The following is a 14,946-nucleotide window of genomic DNA, read 5'->3' as shown; positions in this document are numbered from 1 at the left end:
ACCTGCATATGTATACATATTCATATCAGCATATGTACAGATATTTACGCATCTCTTTAGCTCCTTTCACACTGGCTCACATTAAGCATAGCATTATTTCAGGCAGGCCACAAAGTCAAGCTCCAGCGCCAATTTAAAATCACAAGCTATTATCAACTGATCTCAATCAGCTGACGGCTCAGCTGATTGCATGCTACACATTTATTAAGTTGGCTTGAAAAAGCCAACTTACTGTTCTTCGTAATCTTCTTATGAAGTTGGCTTGAAAAAGCCAACTTACTGTTCTTCGTAATCTTATTTTTATTCTGCGCTCATAAATTTAAACAGTTTCTCCTCCTACAGTTTTCAACGTAGAGCCACGAAACTTTGCAGGATCGTAGATCCTATACCCAAATAGTGTGCTTTTCTAAGCGATCCGACATACGGATTTCATACAGCAGACGATAAACGGACAATTTTTTTTCCCATAGGGAATGTATGGGCGGAATGTTGGCAACATGCCACACATGATGTCACAATGGGCTCCTCTCTCACACACACATACAAACTCAAGCACAGAGCACAAAGTCTCACATGCTCACAGCCTAATGCTCAGCAGTATCAGCACACATAATGTTTTTTTTAAGGTGGAACTGCTTTTAAAGTGGAAATGCACTTAGCTAGCACTGAATTTAAGGAGGAACTTCAATTAGCATAACAAGAAATTAAAGGTGGAACTTCAATTAACCTAGCACTAAATTTAAGATGGCACAGAATTTAAGGTGGAATTTCAATTAACATAACGTTAAATTTAAGGTGGAACCGGTATTAACATAGCACTAAATTTAAGATGGCACAGAATTTAAGGTGGAATTTCAATTAACATAACGTTAAATTTAAGGTGGAACCGGTATTAACATAGCACTAAATTTAAGATGGCACAGAATTTAAGGTGGAATTTCAATTAACATAACGTTAAATTTAAGCTGACACAGAATTTAAGGTGGAATTTCAAATAACATAGCATTAAATTCAAGGTGGAACTGCTATTAACATATCACTGAATTTAAGTTGGAACAGAATTTAAGGTGGAATTTCAATTTACATAGCATTCAATTTGTGGTGGAACTGCTACTAACATATCACAAAATTTAAGGTGGAACAAAAATTAAGGAGGAACTGCTATTAACATAGTACTAAATTTAAGATGGCACAGAATTTAAGGTGGAACTTCAATTAACATAGCACTGAATTTAAGGTGGAACTTCAAATAACATAGCACTAAATTTGAAGTGGCACAGAATTTAAGTTGGAACTATATTTAAGGTGGCAAAGAATTTAAAGTGGAAATGGAATTAACATGGCACTACATTTAAGGGGGCACAGAATTTAAGGTGGAACTTAGTTTAAGGTAGCCCTAAAATTAACGTGACACAGAATTTAAGTTGGAACGTTATTCACAGCAGCACCTAGCAACGAATTACCATCCACCACAGATACTGCAGCTTCTGCTCAACAACATTTTGGCAACTTTTTAACAGCTATCAAGAGTCTTCAACCATTTTAACATTTTAACGTAATTAACTGGCTTTTTCAAACACACAACACACCCTCAACACACCCCACACCACACACAATAAACACACCTCAGCCCACACACAATAAGCACATTCAACACACCGGATCAGATGCATGGATTCCGTGTAGCAATGGAATTTTACGGAATTTTTTCCCATAGTGAATGAATGGGGTGACAAATTGCATGCCAATCTACAGTACTTCTGCTTGCCTGAACTACACATCCTCACTTAGGGCAGGTCGCCAAGCTCAAAACCAAAGTCATACTGACCCACACTCCTCTATGTGTCGTTTTTTCATCCCTCATTCCTCCCATAGACTCTCATTTATTTTCGGCCAAACTGTAGCCCTATTTTTTCCTTTGCCCAACAGCCTCCAAAATGCACGCACTCACTCAGGGCAGGTCCCCAAGCTGTACATCACAGCCACCCTGACCAGCAGTCCTCTATCTGTTGTTTTTTCATCTCTCGTTCTTCCCATACAGTCTCATTCATTTTCTTTTACAACAAAAGCCCTAATCTGTCTTTTTTCCCCAACAGCCACTAAAGTACATGTACGCACAAAGGTCTCCAAGCTCTAACCCACCACCTTACTGACGCACACTCCTCTATGTGTAGTTTTTTCATTCTTCATTCCTCTTATAGACTTCCATAGTAACCGCTGCGCAACCATTCCGTGTTTCCTTTAGGAAATGCACTTTTCTAGTTTTCTTATTCTTATTTTTCTGCCGTTCCTTGCCGCGTAACTTGTCCTGCAGTTTTCGAGATATCAACACCGTTCCAACTCTAGATTGTCTATTCTGAGCCGCACTCATCCGTTTGTCGTTTTATTCCATCCTTTGTGTGTCCCATAGACTTACATTGAGCGGAATGTTGGCAGCATGCCAAAAGTGATGTCACAATGGGCCCCTCTCTCACACACCCATCCAAACTCACACACGGAGCCCAGTGTCTCACATGCTCACAGCCTAATGCTCAGCAGTATCAGCACACATAAATGATTTTGTTAAGGTGGAACTGCTTTTAAGGTGGAATTGCACTTAGCTAGCACAAGAACTAATCCACCGCCATACTGACCCACACTCCTCTTTGTGTCATTTTTTCATCTCTTGTTCCTCTCATTGAGTCCCATTAATTTTTGACACCACTCAAACTCTATTACTTCTTTGCCCGACAGTCACGAAATGCATGTACTCATTCAGGGCAGGTCCCCAAGCTCTAATGCACAGCCGTCCTGACCCGTGCTCCTCTATTTCTCGTTTTTTCATCCTTCGTTCCTCCCATACAGTCCCATTCATTTTTACCACCACTGAAACTCTATTACTTCTTTGCCCAACACCCACCGAAATGCAAGTACTCACTCAGGGCACGGCTCCAAGCTCTTGTCCACAGCCATACTGACCCACAACCCTCTATTTGTCAACAAACTACATGTACTCACTCAGGGCAGGTCCCCAAGCTCCATTCCAAAGTCATTCTGACCTGCACTCTTCTTTCTGTCGTTTTATCATCCCTCGTTCCTCCCATAGAGTCTCATTCATTATCACACACGCTCAAGCCCTATTATTAACTTTGCCCGACAGTCACCAAAATGCATGTACTCATTCAGGGCAGGTCCCCAATCTCTAATTCACAGCCATCCTGACCTGCGCTCCTCTATTTGTCGTTTTTTCATCCCTCGTTCCTCCCTTAGAGTCTCATTTATTTTCGGCTAAAACTTAGCCCTGTTTTTTCCATTGTGCAACAGACACTGAAGTGGCATGGGCACATTCCCAAGGTCTAATCCACAGCCAGACTGACCCGCACTGATCTATTTGACGTTTTTTTTCATCCCTCATTCCTCCCTTAGTGTCCCATTCATTTTCTGTTGCAACAAAGCGCTAATCTGTCTTCTTCCCAACAGCGACCAAAGCACATGTACTCATTCAGATCAGGTCTCCAAGCTCTAAGCTGGAACTTCAATTAACATAGCAGTAAATTTAAGGTGGAACTGCTATTAACAATCACTATATTTAAGTTGGAACAGAACTTAAGGTGGAATTATCATTACATAGCATTACATTTAAGGTGGAACTGCTATGAACATATCACTAAATTTAAGGTGGAACAGAATTTAAGGTGGAATTATCAATACATAGCATTAAATTTAAGGTAGAACTTCAATTAACATAGCAATAAATTTAAGATGGCACAGAATTTAAAGTGGAACATCAATTAACATAGCATTGTATGTAAGGTGGAACTGCTATTTACATAACACTAAATTTAAGGAGGCACAGAATTTAAGGTGGAACTTCAATTAACAAAACACTAAATTTACGGTCTTAGTGACCCACACTCTTCTATGTGTAGTTTTTTCATCCCTCATTCCTCCTAATGACTTCCATAGTAACCGCGGCGCAACCATTCCACGTTTCCTTTAGGAAATGCACTTTTCTAGTTATTATTTTTATTCCGCGCTCAAATTTTAAACAGTTTCTCCTCCTACAGTCTTTGATGTAGAGCCACGAAACTTTGCAGGATCGTAGATCCCTTAACCCAATAGTGTGCTTGTGCTTTTCTAAACGATCTGACGTACGTTTTTCGTACAGCGGACAATAAACGGACGATTTTTTTCCCATAGGGAATGAACGGGCGGAATGTTGGCAGCATGCCACATATGATGTCACAATGGGTACCTCTCTCACACACACATACAAACTCACACACGGAACACAAAGTCTCACATGCTCACAGCCTAATGCTCAGCAGTATCAGCACACATAATGATTTTGTGGAACTGCTGTTAAGGTGAAATTGCACTTAGCTAGCACAAGAACTAATCCACCGCCATACTGACCCGCACTCATCTTTGTGTCATTTTTCATCCCTCGTTCCTCTCATTGAGACCCATTCATTTTTGACACCACTCAAACTCTATTGCTTCTTTACCCGATGGTAAACAAACTACATGTACTCACTCAGGGCAGGCCCCCAAGCTCTAATCCAAAGTCATTCTGAACTGCACTCCTCTTTCTGTTGTTTTATCATCCCTTGTTCCTCCCCCGAGTCTCATTCATTTTCACCACCACTCAAACTCTATTACTTCTTTGCCCGACACACACCGAAATGCATGTACTCACTCAGGGCACATCCCCAAGCTCAAATCCATAGCCATACTGAGCCGCACTCCTCTATTTGTCATTTGTTTATCCCTCGTTCCTCCCATAGAGTCCCATTCATTTTCTCCCAAACTCAAGTCCTATTATTAACTTGGCCCAAGAGCCACCAAAATTCAAGTACTCATTCTGGGCACATCCCCAAGCTCTGATCCATAGCCATACTGACCCGCACTCCTCTATTTGTGGTTGTTTCATCCCTCATTCCTCCCATAGAGTCCCATTCATTTTTGCCACCACTCAAACTCTATTACTTCTTTGCCCGACACCCACCGAAAAGCATGTACTCACTTAGGGCACATTCCCAAGCTCTAATCCGTAGCCATACTGACCCGCACTCCTATATTTTTCATTTTTTCATCCCTCGTTCCTCCCATAGGGTCTCATTCATTTTTGCCACCACTCAAACTGTATTACTTCTTTGCCAGAGAGCCACCTAAATGCATGTACTCACTCAGGGCAGATTCCCAAGCTATAATCCATAGCCATACTCACCCGCACTCCTCTATTTGTCGTTTTTCATCTCTCGTTCCTCCCTTAGAATCCCATTTATTTTCGGCCAAACCATAGCCCTGTTTTTTACATTGTGCAACAGACACCGAAATGCATCGGCACATTCCCAAGCTTTAATCCACAGCCACACTGACCTGCACTCATCTATTTGTCATTTTTTCATTGCTTGTTCCTCCCATAGAGTCCAACTGCAACAAAGCACTAATCAGTCTTTTTCTCAACAGCCACCAAAGTACATGTATTCTTTCAGATCAGGTCTCCAAGCTCTAATCCACAGCCATGCTAACCCACACTCCTCTATGAGTACTTTTTTCACCCCTCATTCCTCCTATAGAATTCCATAGTAACCGCGGTGCAACCATTCCGCGTTTCCTTTAGGAAATGCATTTTTCTAGTTATGGTTGCGCCTTGAATGAGACTCTGTGTGAGGAATGAGGGACGAAAACGATGAATAGAGGAGTGCGAGTCAGTATGGCTATGGATTAGAGCTTGGGGATGTGCCCTGAGTGAGTACATGCAGTTCGGTGGCTGTCGGGCAAAGAAGTAAAAGAGTTTGAATGGTGGCAAAAATGAATGGGACTCTATGGGAGGAACGAGGGATAAACAAATGACAAATAGAGGAGTGCGGGTCAGTATGGCTGTGGATTAGAGCTTGGGGACATGCCCTGAATGAGTACATGCATTTTTGTGACTGTTGGGTAAAGAAGTAATAGAGTTTGAGTGGTGGCGAAAATGAATGGGACTCAATGAGAGGAACAAGAGATGAAAAAACGAGAAATATAGGAGTGCGGGTCAGGACGGTTGTGGATTAGAGCTTGGGAACTCGCCCTGAATGAGTACATGCATTTTGGAGACTGTCGGGCAAAGAAGTAATACAGTTTGAGTGGTGGCAACAATGAATGAGACTCTATGGGAGGAACGAGGGATGAAAAAACGACAAATAGAAGAGTGTGGGTCAGTATGACTATGGATTAGAGCTTGGGGATCTGCCCTGAGTGAGTATGTGTAGTTTGTTTGCCGTTGGGTAAAGAAGCAATAGAGTTTGAGTGGTGGCGAAAATGAATGGAACTCAATGAGAGGAACCAGGGAGGAAAAAATGCAGAAAGAGGAGTGCGGGTCAGGACGGCTGAGGATTAGAGCTTGGCGACCTGCCCTGAATGAGTACATGCATTTTGGTGACTGTCGGGCAAAGAAGCAATAGAGTTTGAGTGGTGGCAAAAATGAATGAGACTCAATGAGAGGAACGAGGGATGAAAAAATAACTAACAGAGGAGTGCGGGTCAGTATGGCACTGGATTAGTTCTTGTGCTAGTTAAGTGCAATTCCACCTTAAAAGCAGTTCCACCTTAAAAAAATCATTATGTGTGCTGACACTGCTGAGCATTAGGCTGGGAGCGGGTGAGACATTGCTCTCTGTGCGTGAGTTTGGATGGGTGTGCGAGTTAACGGGCCATTGTGACATCAGGTCTGGCATACTGCCAACAGTCTGCTCAATGTAAGTCTATGGGAGAGATGAAAGCGGGAATAAAACGACAAACGGATGAGTGCGGGTCAAAACGACAGTGGATTCATGCTCGGGGGCCTGCCCTGAGGCATGCATGAAAAGCGGTGTCGATTGGGCAAACAGAAGTACCTTAGATTGGCATGCAAATGTTCACCACATTCATTCTCTATGGGAAAAAATTCCGCAAAGTTCCCTCGCTACACGGAATCCGTGCATCCGATCAAAAAGCTGTATACAAGCACGCATCACACAATCAGACCGGACAATCTGGAGTTGGAACGGTGTTGATATCTTGACAGCTGCGGGACGAGTTACGAGGTAAAGAAACGGGAGAATAATAATAATAAAAAGAATAATATAAATCGGATGACAATATAGTTGCTGCCCTGAATGATGACAATATAAAGCAAGGCGCAACTATATTGTAATCATTCAGGGCAGGTCGCCAAGCCACCACTCAAACTCTATTGCTTCTTTGCCCAACAGTCACCAAAATGCATGTACTCATTCAGGGCTGGTCGCCAAGCTCTAATCCACAGCCGTCCTGACCCGCACTCCTCTTTCTGCATTTTTTCCCTCCCTCGTTCCTCTCATTGAGTTCCATTCATTTTCGCCACCACTCAAACTGTATTACTTCTGTACCCGACGGCAAACAAACTACACGTACTCACTCAGGGCAGATCCCCAAGCTCTAATCCATAGTCATACTGACCCACACTCTTCTATTTGTCGTTTTTTCATCACTCGTTCCTCCCATAGGGTCTCATTCATTGTTGCCACCACTCAAACTGTATTAGTTCTTTGCCCGACAGCCGCCGAAATGCATGTACTCATTCAGGGCACATCCCCAAGCTCTATTCCATAGCCATACTGACCCGCACTCCCCTTTTTGTCATTTTTTCATCCCTCGTTCCTCCCGTAGAGTCTCATTCATTTTTACCACCGCTCAAACTGTATTACTTCTTTGCCCGACGGCAAACAATCTACATGTACTCACTCAGGGCACATCCCTAAGCTCTAATCCATAGCCATACTGACCCACACTCCTATATTTGTTGTTTTTTCATCCCTCATTCCTCCCATAGAGTCCAATTCATTTTGCCACGACTCAAACTATTACTTCTTTGCCCGACAGCCACCGAAATGCATGTACTCACTCAGGGAACATCCCAAGCTCTAATCCGTAGCCATACTGACCTACACTCTTCTGTTTTTCGTTTTTTCATCCCTCGTTCCTCCCTTAGATTGCCAGTTATTTTTGCCAAAACCCAGCCCTGTTATTTACTTTACCCAACAGCCTCCAACACTCAAGTACTCATTCAGGACAGAACCCCAAGTTCTCATCCACAGCCATACTGACTCGCACTCCTCTGTTTCTTATTTTTTTCATCCCTCTTTCCTCCCATAGAGTCCCATTTATTTTTGCCACCACTCAAACTCTATTACTTCTTTGCCCGAGAGTCACCAAATGTGACCCAAGCTCTAGCACAAGGAACTAATCCACCGCCATACTGACCCGCACTCCTCTTTCTGTCATTTTTTCATCCCTCGTTTCGCTCATAGGGTCTCATTCATTTTAGCCACCACTCAAACTCTATTACTTCTTTGCCCGACAGCCACCGAAATGCATGTACTCACTCAGGGCATGTCCCCAAGCTCTAATCCATAGCCATACTGACCCGCACTCCCGTTTTTGTCATTTTTTCATCCCTCGTTCCTCCCATAGAGCCTCATTCATTTTTGCCACCACTCAAACTCTATTACTTCTTTGTCCAACAGCCGCCGAAATACATGTACTTACTCAAGGCACATCCCCAAGCTCTAAGCCATAGCCATACTGACCCGCACTCCTCTTTCTGTCATTTTTTCATCCCTCGTTCCTCCCACTGAATCTCATTCATTTTCCCCACCACTCAAACTCTATTACTTCTTTGCCTGACAGCCACCGAAATGCATGTACTCACTCAGGGCACATCCCCAAGCTCTATTCCATAGCCATACTGACCCGCACTCCCGTTTTTGTCATTTTTTCATCCCTCATTCCTCCCGTAGAGTCCCATTAATTTTCGCACAAACTCAAACCCTATTATTAACTTTGCCCAAGAGCCACCAAAATTCAAGTACTCACTCAGAGCACATCCCCAAGCTGTAATCCATAGCCATACTGACCTGCACTCATCTCGTTGTCATTTTTTCGTCCCTCGTTTCTCCCATAGAACCTCCTTCATTTTTGCCACTTGCATTTCGGTGGCTGTCGGGCAAAGAAGTAGTACAGCTTGAGTGGTGGTAAAAATGAGTGAGGCTGTATGGGAGGAATGAATGATGAAAAAATGACAAATAGAGGAGTGCGGGTCAGTATGACTTTTTTCCTCACTGCCTGAGAGGATAACCTATATAAACTACTGACCTTTATACTACAGGGCTTCCCCTACTGCCCGAGAGGAGAACCCATATTCACTTCTGGCCTTTACTTTACAGGGCTTCCCTCACTATCTGGGAGAATAACAGTTACAAAACCACTGGTCTTCCCATGACCAGTATTTTCTTGCAACCTTAGAAGAAAGACACACACACACACACACACACACACACACACACACACACACACACAATGGATGAGCACAAACCTGACATTTACACTAAAACAGTATTGCCGAATCTTATAACATATACAAATACAGTATATGCACCCACTAGGAGACCACAATGTCTGGAAACCCCTTCACCAGCAGACACCTCCACTCTGGATGTTACTAGAAGCCAATATCCGGAATGTTTTTTTTAAACGGGTACTTGATTCTTGAAATTTTGGAACCAGTTCTGAACCGGAACTGGGTTTTGATATCACTTATTCAGTCCAACAAACACATTTTTCATTCACACATGCTTCAAATACACAGCCACAATTACTGTAAAAATATTTCTGTTAAGTCACAGCTGTGTGCCAGGACCCATGCATGTTGTGTAACATGTCAATGCGTAGATTTTTTTTTTTGATAGGCCCCCACTATAGCATCAGGAGGACGGATCATGGGAAGTGTGGCTCCACTTTGTGAAAGAAAATAAAAAGGCGAAGTGTAATTCATGTAAAAGGCTGTTCTGTTGTAAAGGAGGCAGCACCTCCGACACAGCCAAACAACTAAGGCACCAGCATGCCGCTGAGCTTCAGCAGTGTAAAGTGTTTGACCGAATGTGGTCTCCAAGCCCAAGTGCTGCATTAGTCAGCTGCACAGACCGCGCTAGCACCTCACTTGCACATCCAGTAGAGTCAGCCTTTCTCATTAGCAATGAGAGGAAAGATAACCAGTAGAAAACAAAGAAGTATCACAGAGCGGTGACAGTATTTATAGTAAAAGGGCTACATCCTATCTCATTGTCAAATCACCATCATTTAGGTAAGCAAAGTTTGCCGATATTTGTTTACTTGTACAGTAATGCTATGTTGTATCTACAGAGAGTTGCATTTTTGCAGGGGAGATGACCAAGGTGCTAAACCCAAAGTGCACTCCATCTTCCAGAGATATTTCGACTTACCAGCTGATCCCTGCTTGGTACAAGGCAGAAAAGTCAAACAAAACATCAGAGCTCAGTACTGTTAGCAAAATTACCCTGACCAGCAACAACTGGACAAACATTTCTTAAAATCATTTCCTGACAGTGGCCTCACACAATGTCAGTGAAGGGAAAATGAGTCAGACAGTAATAAAAACAAAAGCAGCCTACAAAGCTCAAACAGGACCGGTGGTAGCTGAAGAAATTAATGATATTTTGCAAGAATTTGGCATAGTGGATAAAATAGTGGCTGTCACTGCGCAAAAAAAGGCTACAATTCATGAACCACGCAGTTGAAAGATAAAAATATTTATATCAAAATATTTGGCATCTTTTTTCACTGTACTGGAATTGAAACTTGGAATCGATAAGAACCGGTATCGATCAGCAGAATCGGAATCAGCATTGGAATTGATAAAATTCAAACAATACTCAACCCTACTTGACAGCAGGCATGGCAATACCTGTGCAGGACTCCCTCATTGCATTAGTCACTCAGAGGATGATCTGTCCTCAAACCATAATACACAAACGCCCCACATTTTTATGACAAGGGGATTCAGCACAGTAAGTGTCCTTATATTAATATAACGTTTCCTCAATCCAAGGTTATTCCAAAGAAAACGAGTGCCCTATGAGTCAGCGCTTGACCTATGTTCATTTGCGCATGGAAATAAGAGAAGCAAACCACCTACCTCCCAGAGGAACTACCTGCTAGGCAAACAAATTACTTGTTTATATCAATATGAGCAGCCATGTCCCTTTTACTGTCCTTTCATTGTCAAACATTGCAAACTTACTTCAAGAGTAATGCATGGCCAGTGAGTGTGTACATAACACTGCAGGACCAGATGAAGCACTGTCCCTCACCACTGCACACCAGCTTTAGGATAAACAACTAAATCAATTAGCCGCATTCAACAGATTAAAATGTCTTTTATTTGTGAACATAGGGCTCCAGTCAAATTAGAGACACTTAATGGAGCTGGCTGCATGTCAATAAGCGGGCAAAAACATACTTAGTGACGGTCTCCAGAGTGGCTATTAGGGATAGCTTCCAAAGCAAAGCGATTATGAGACAGAGATAAACTAAAGTGCAAATGATAATGTAGAATGTATGTGGAAAAAGCACCCAGAAAATGGTTTGAGAAATGATGGAGGAGGAGGAGAAGGAGAGAGGAAAGTAGGAAATGACAAAGGGCATAAATTGACCCTAGATGCAGACCTGAAAAGGCTTTTCAGTGAAAGATTCCCAGTGTGAGAATACAGCCCAGAAGGTTTGTAGACACCTTGTAGACACCTGCTCATCTTCTGAAATCAAGAGTAATATTGGGGAGTTGCTGCAGTAACAGCCTGTACTCTCCTGTGATGGCTTTACAACAGATGTTGAAACATTGCTGAATTGATTGCACTCAGCTACAAAAGCATTAGTGAAGTCAGGTACTGATGTTGGATAAATAATTCCAGATCACAAACACAATTCAACTTAAAGTATTGGACGGTGTTTTGTCACTCCAGAGAATGCAGTTCCACTGCTCCAAAGACCAATGCTGGGGAACTCTATATTCTATTGGCATTGCTTTTTCTATGGAGATTATACAAGCTGTGTGTGCGAAACTACAGGTCTGTATCAGCAACGTTTGCACCTTTAAGTAGCTGAATTCACTAATTAAGAGGTGTGGATACTTTTGGACAAATAGTTTGCACACAGTATTATGGAAGAAAAAACAGCTCAGATACCCTTCTGAACAACATAGGATATGTATAGTGAATATAGTTCAGGTGGCAGAAGAGACTGAGGTATGAAATTATGGGAGGGAAAACTGGCCAAAAAAAATTATAATTGAAATAATAAAATGTAAATGCAAACCTCTTTTTGCCATTTCTTATTCCAAACATTCACGTAAATATCCGGCCAAAACTGAAAATGAAATAAAATACCTACATTTGCAATTTATTTTTTTTACATAAGCATGAGTCATTTGTGACAAAAAATAAAAATACATTTAAAACAGCTATTTGTCATTTCATTTTAGTCATTATTCTGGTATTTCATGGCCGTATCTATGGAAAAGCTAATAGAGGAAAGAAATTCCAAGATTTACTTTTCATCTTGAAATGCATAGTACGTGTCAAAACTAAAATCAAAATGCAGCATGTACATTGCTCTTTCTTTTTCATAGCAATAGGCTGCATATCTGACAAAATGAAAATGCAAAATGGATAAATCGACAGCAGAGTGATAGTTTGCAATTCAGTTTTCGGGGTGGACATGCTTTAAGTGTCAGAATAAAAAGGCAAATGGAAACGAAGGCGCCATCTGCTGATGATTTACTTATCATTTCGCACTTTGCTTTTTCGTTTTCAAGGTAACCAACATGTAGATATACGTTAATTAACACTAGGCGGGGCTATGGTATATATTTTAGGACATCTTCAGACCTCAGCCTTGGGAAAACCATCGTCATGTCTCAGATTTGGTGAACTGAACATCAGATCAAACGGCATCAGAAAAAAGGCAGCTATCAAATCAAACACTGCCACACAAAATTGCCTCAATCATTAGAAGTAGGACAACCACTCAGTTAACAACAGCTGACAACGCAGCCTCTCGTTTTTTGTAGTGGTTTGTGGCACTGTGGAGAGAGGCGAAACATATCTGATTTCATTTACCCTCAAAACACTTTGCAAATGTTATACTGCCATTTATATCGAGACTACCCAATAGCTTTCTAAGCTATATGAACTAGTATATGCTTGACTAAACTTGCATTTGGTCTGATACTATTTTCTGAGACCGTTTGTTCTGACGGCATTTGGTCTGATATTCACAGTAACCCCGCCTAGTGTTAATTAACATATATTTGCATGTTGGTTAACTTAAAAGCGACAAAGCAAATGGGGAAATAAAAAGTAAATCACCAGCAGATGTTCGTTTCCGTTTGCCTTCTTATTCGGACATCTCACCCACGCTGAAAACTGAATCGCAACTGGTCACTTTGCTGTTGATGTATCCATTTTGCATTTCATTTTCTCAGATATGCAGCCTACTATGAAAAATAAATAAAAACGTAAACACTGCACTTTGACTTTAGTTTTGACACATGCATTTCATGAAGAAAATGCAAAGCCAAAGGCGAATCTTGCATTTTCTTTTCTCTATTAGCTTTTCCATTTTAGATATGGTCACGAAATACCATAATAATTACTTAAAAAATAAAATGCCACATACTTGTGCTTATGTGAAAATTTAAATTGCAAATGTAGGTATTTCATATCATTTTCAATTTTGGCAGAATGTTTGTGCAGACATTTGGAAAAAGAAATGGCAAAAAAAGATGTTTGCATTTACATTTTATTGTTTTAATTGTAATTTCTTTTTTGGCCGAATTTGCCTCCCATATGAAATGAGGGCAGTAGGCTTGCTATACCTGACCTCGCACGCCGCATTGAAAGAGCCATTCTGTATTAAAAGCTCAGCTTGACGCTGCAAAGCACGTGCGCGTCCATCTGACTCTCGCATTTCTCACTCACTCTGTGGCGGCTTGGGGTTATATCACAAAGCCAGATGTCTAAGTTTGTCAGATAATTTAAGCCTAAAGCCAAGCCTGTAAAATAAGAGGTGAGGGGCACTCTTACTGAACTGTACTCACTTTGGGCTTAAGTTCTCAATGTTACTACAAACCGCTTTGTGAAATAATCCTCTGACCGTACACTGGCGTTTTTTTTCACGTAAGTATCTACAGCACAGATGAAGCCTCTAGAGTATTTCACAGGGCATGACTTCTGAGTTATTCAGATAACCTAAGCCCTGAATTGAGGATTGTCCACTAAGGAACGCCCCTCAGCTCTTTTTATATCGGAGAGGTTTTAGGTTTAAGTTATCTGGCTAAACTCATGCTTATTGAAATACCTCTCTAGTCACGAGTCGACCTTACCGTGTCAGACTGGAGGTCCTGCTGCTGGCACAGACGATACAAAAACGAGGTTTGCTCCTTCAGCAGCGTCTGCCGTGTGGTGAGAAACACTGTACCACCCACGTTCAGCCGGACCCACTTGCCGTTTCCGTTTCCCCCACTAGCCCTAGAGAAACCGCCGTCTGCCGGACTGTTGTCTTCCCCGCTCACCTCCACAGGAACTGTCGTGGCCGTTGATGCTGCTTCTTCGCTCGCCTCGCTGTCTTTGTTGTTGTTGTTGTTGTTGTTACTGTTGTGGTTGATATGCGCTATGAAGGAAGATGCGCTTTCCGTTACAGCATGAGGCGTCAGTTTCCATTTCTTCGCAGCCATCGGTTAATAAATGTGAGATTAAGCTGGTGTAATTCGTCTGGATGGGATTTCTCCGGCTGGTGATTCTTTATCTTCTCTCTGCGGATGCACTGCTCTCAGAGGCTGGTTCTCCAGAACCCCGCCCACCGCTCTGCACTGCGCAGACTCCCAGCGATGGAACAAGATTGTCCTCGCTGCGGAACCAAAAGTCCAGGGGGTACGGCTGGATCTGATCCAACTCCGCCCACGTCGTGTTTTAATTGGTCTGAACTAGAGTGGAGCTGATAAAATGGACAATGAGTGTAGAAACAAGGTAGAATGAGCTAATAAAGTGGCCTGTCAGGGTCTGTAACATTTAATATTTAATATTTTTAGGCATATTGAGTCATTTTTAT

General features: G+C 42.1%; 1 protein-coding gene across 4 annotated transcripts in view; it reads right to left on the bottom strand.

The window, feature by feature from the left end:
* kctd17 (potassium channel tetramerization domain containing 17) overlaps nucleotides 1-14,689 on the bottom strand; it is a 28,487-nt gene extending 13,798 nt beyond the window's left edge. For 3 of the 4 annotated variants that reach the window (XM_036560456.1, XM_036560459.1, XM_036560458.1), the window contains exon 1: nucleotides 14,222-14,689. In XM_036560456.1, coding sequence (XP_036416349.1) covers nucleotides 14,222-14,572 — 351 coding nt within the window. In that variant the 5' untranslated portion in view covers nucleotides 14,573-14,689. The remainder of the gene's footprint in view (nucleotides 1-14,221) is intronic. The other variant, XM_036560457.1, reaches the window with a different exon arrangement.
* Between the last annotated feature and the right edge of the window lie 257 nt (nucleotides 14,690-14,946).

Source organism: Colossoma macropomum, unplaced genomic scaffold, assembly GCF_904425465.1.
Source record: "Colossoma macropomum unplaced genomic scaffold, Colossoma_macropomum, whole genome shotgun sequence".
NCBI classification, from domain to species: domain Eukaryota; kingdom Metazoa; phylum Chordata; class Actinopteri; order Characiformes; family Serrasalmidae; genus Colossoma; species Colossoma macropomum.
This window is presented reverse-complemented; position numbering and strand designations above follow the sequence as displayed.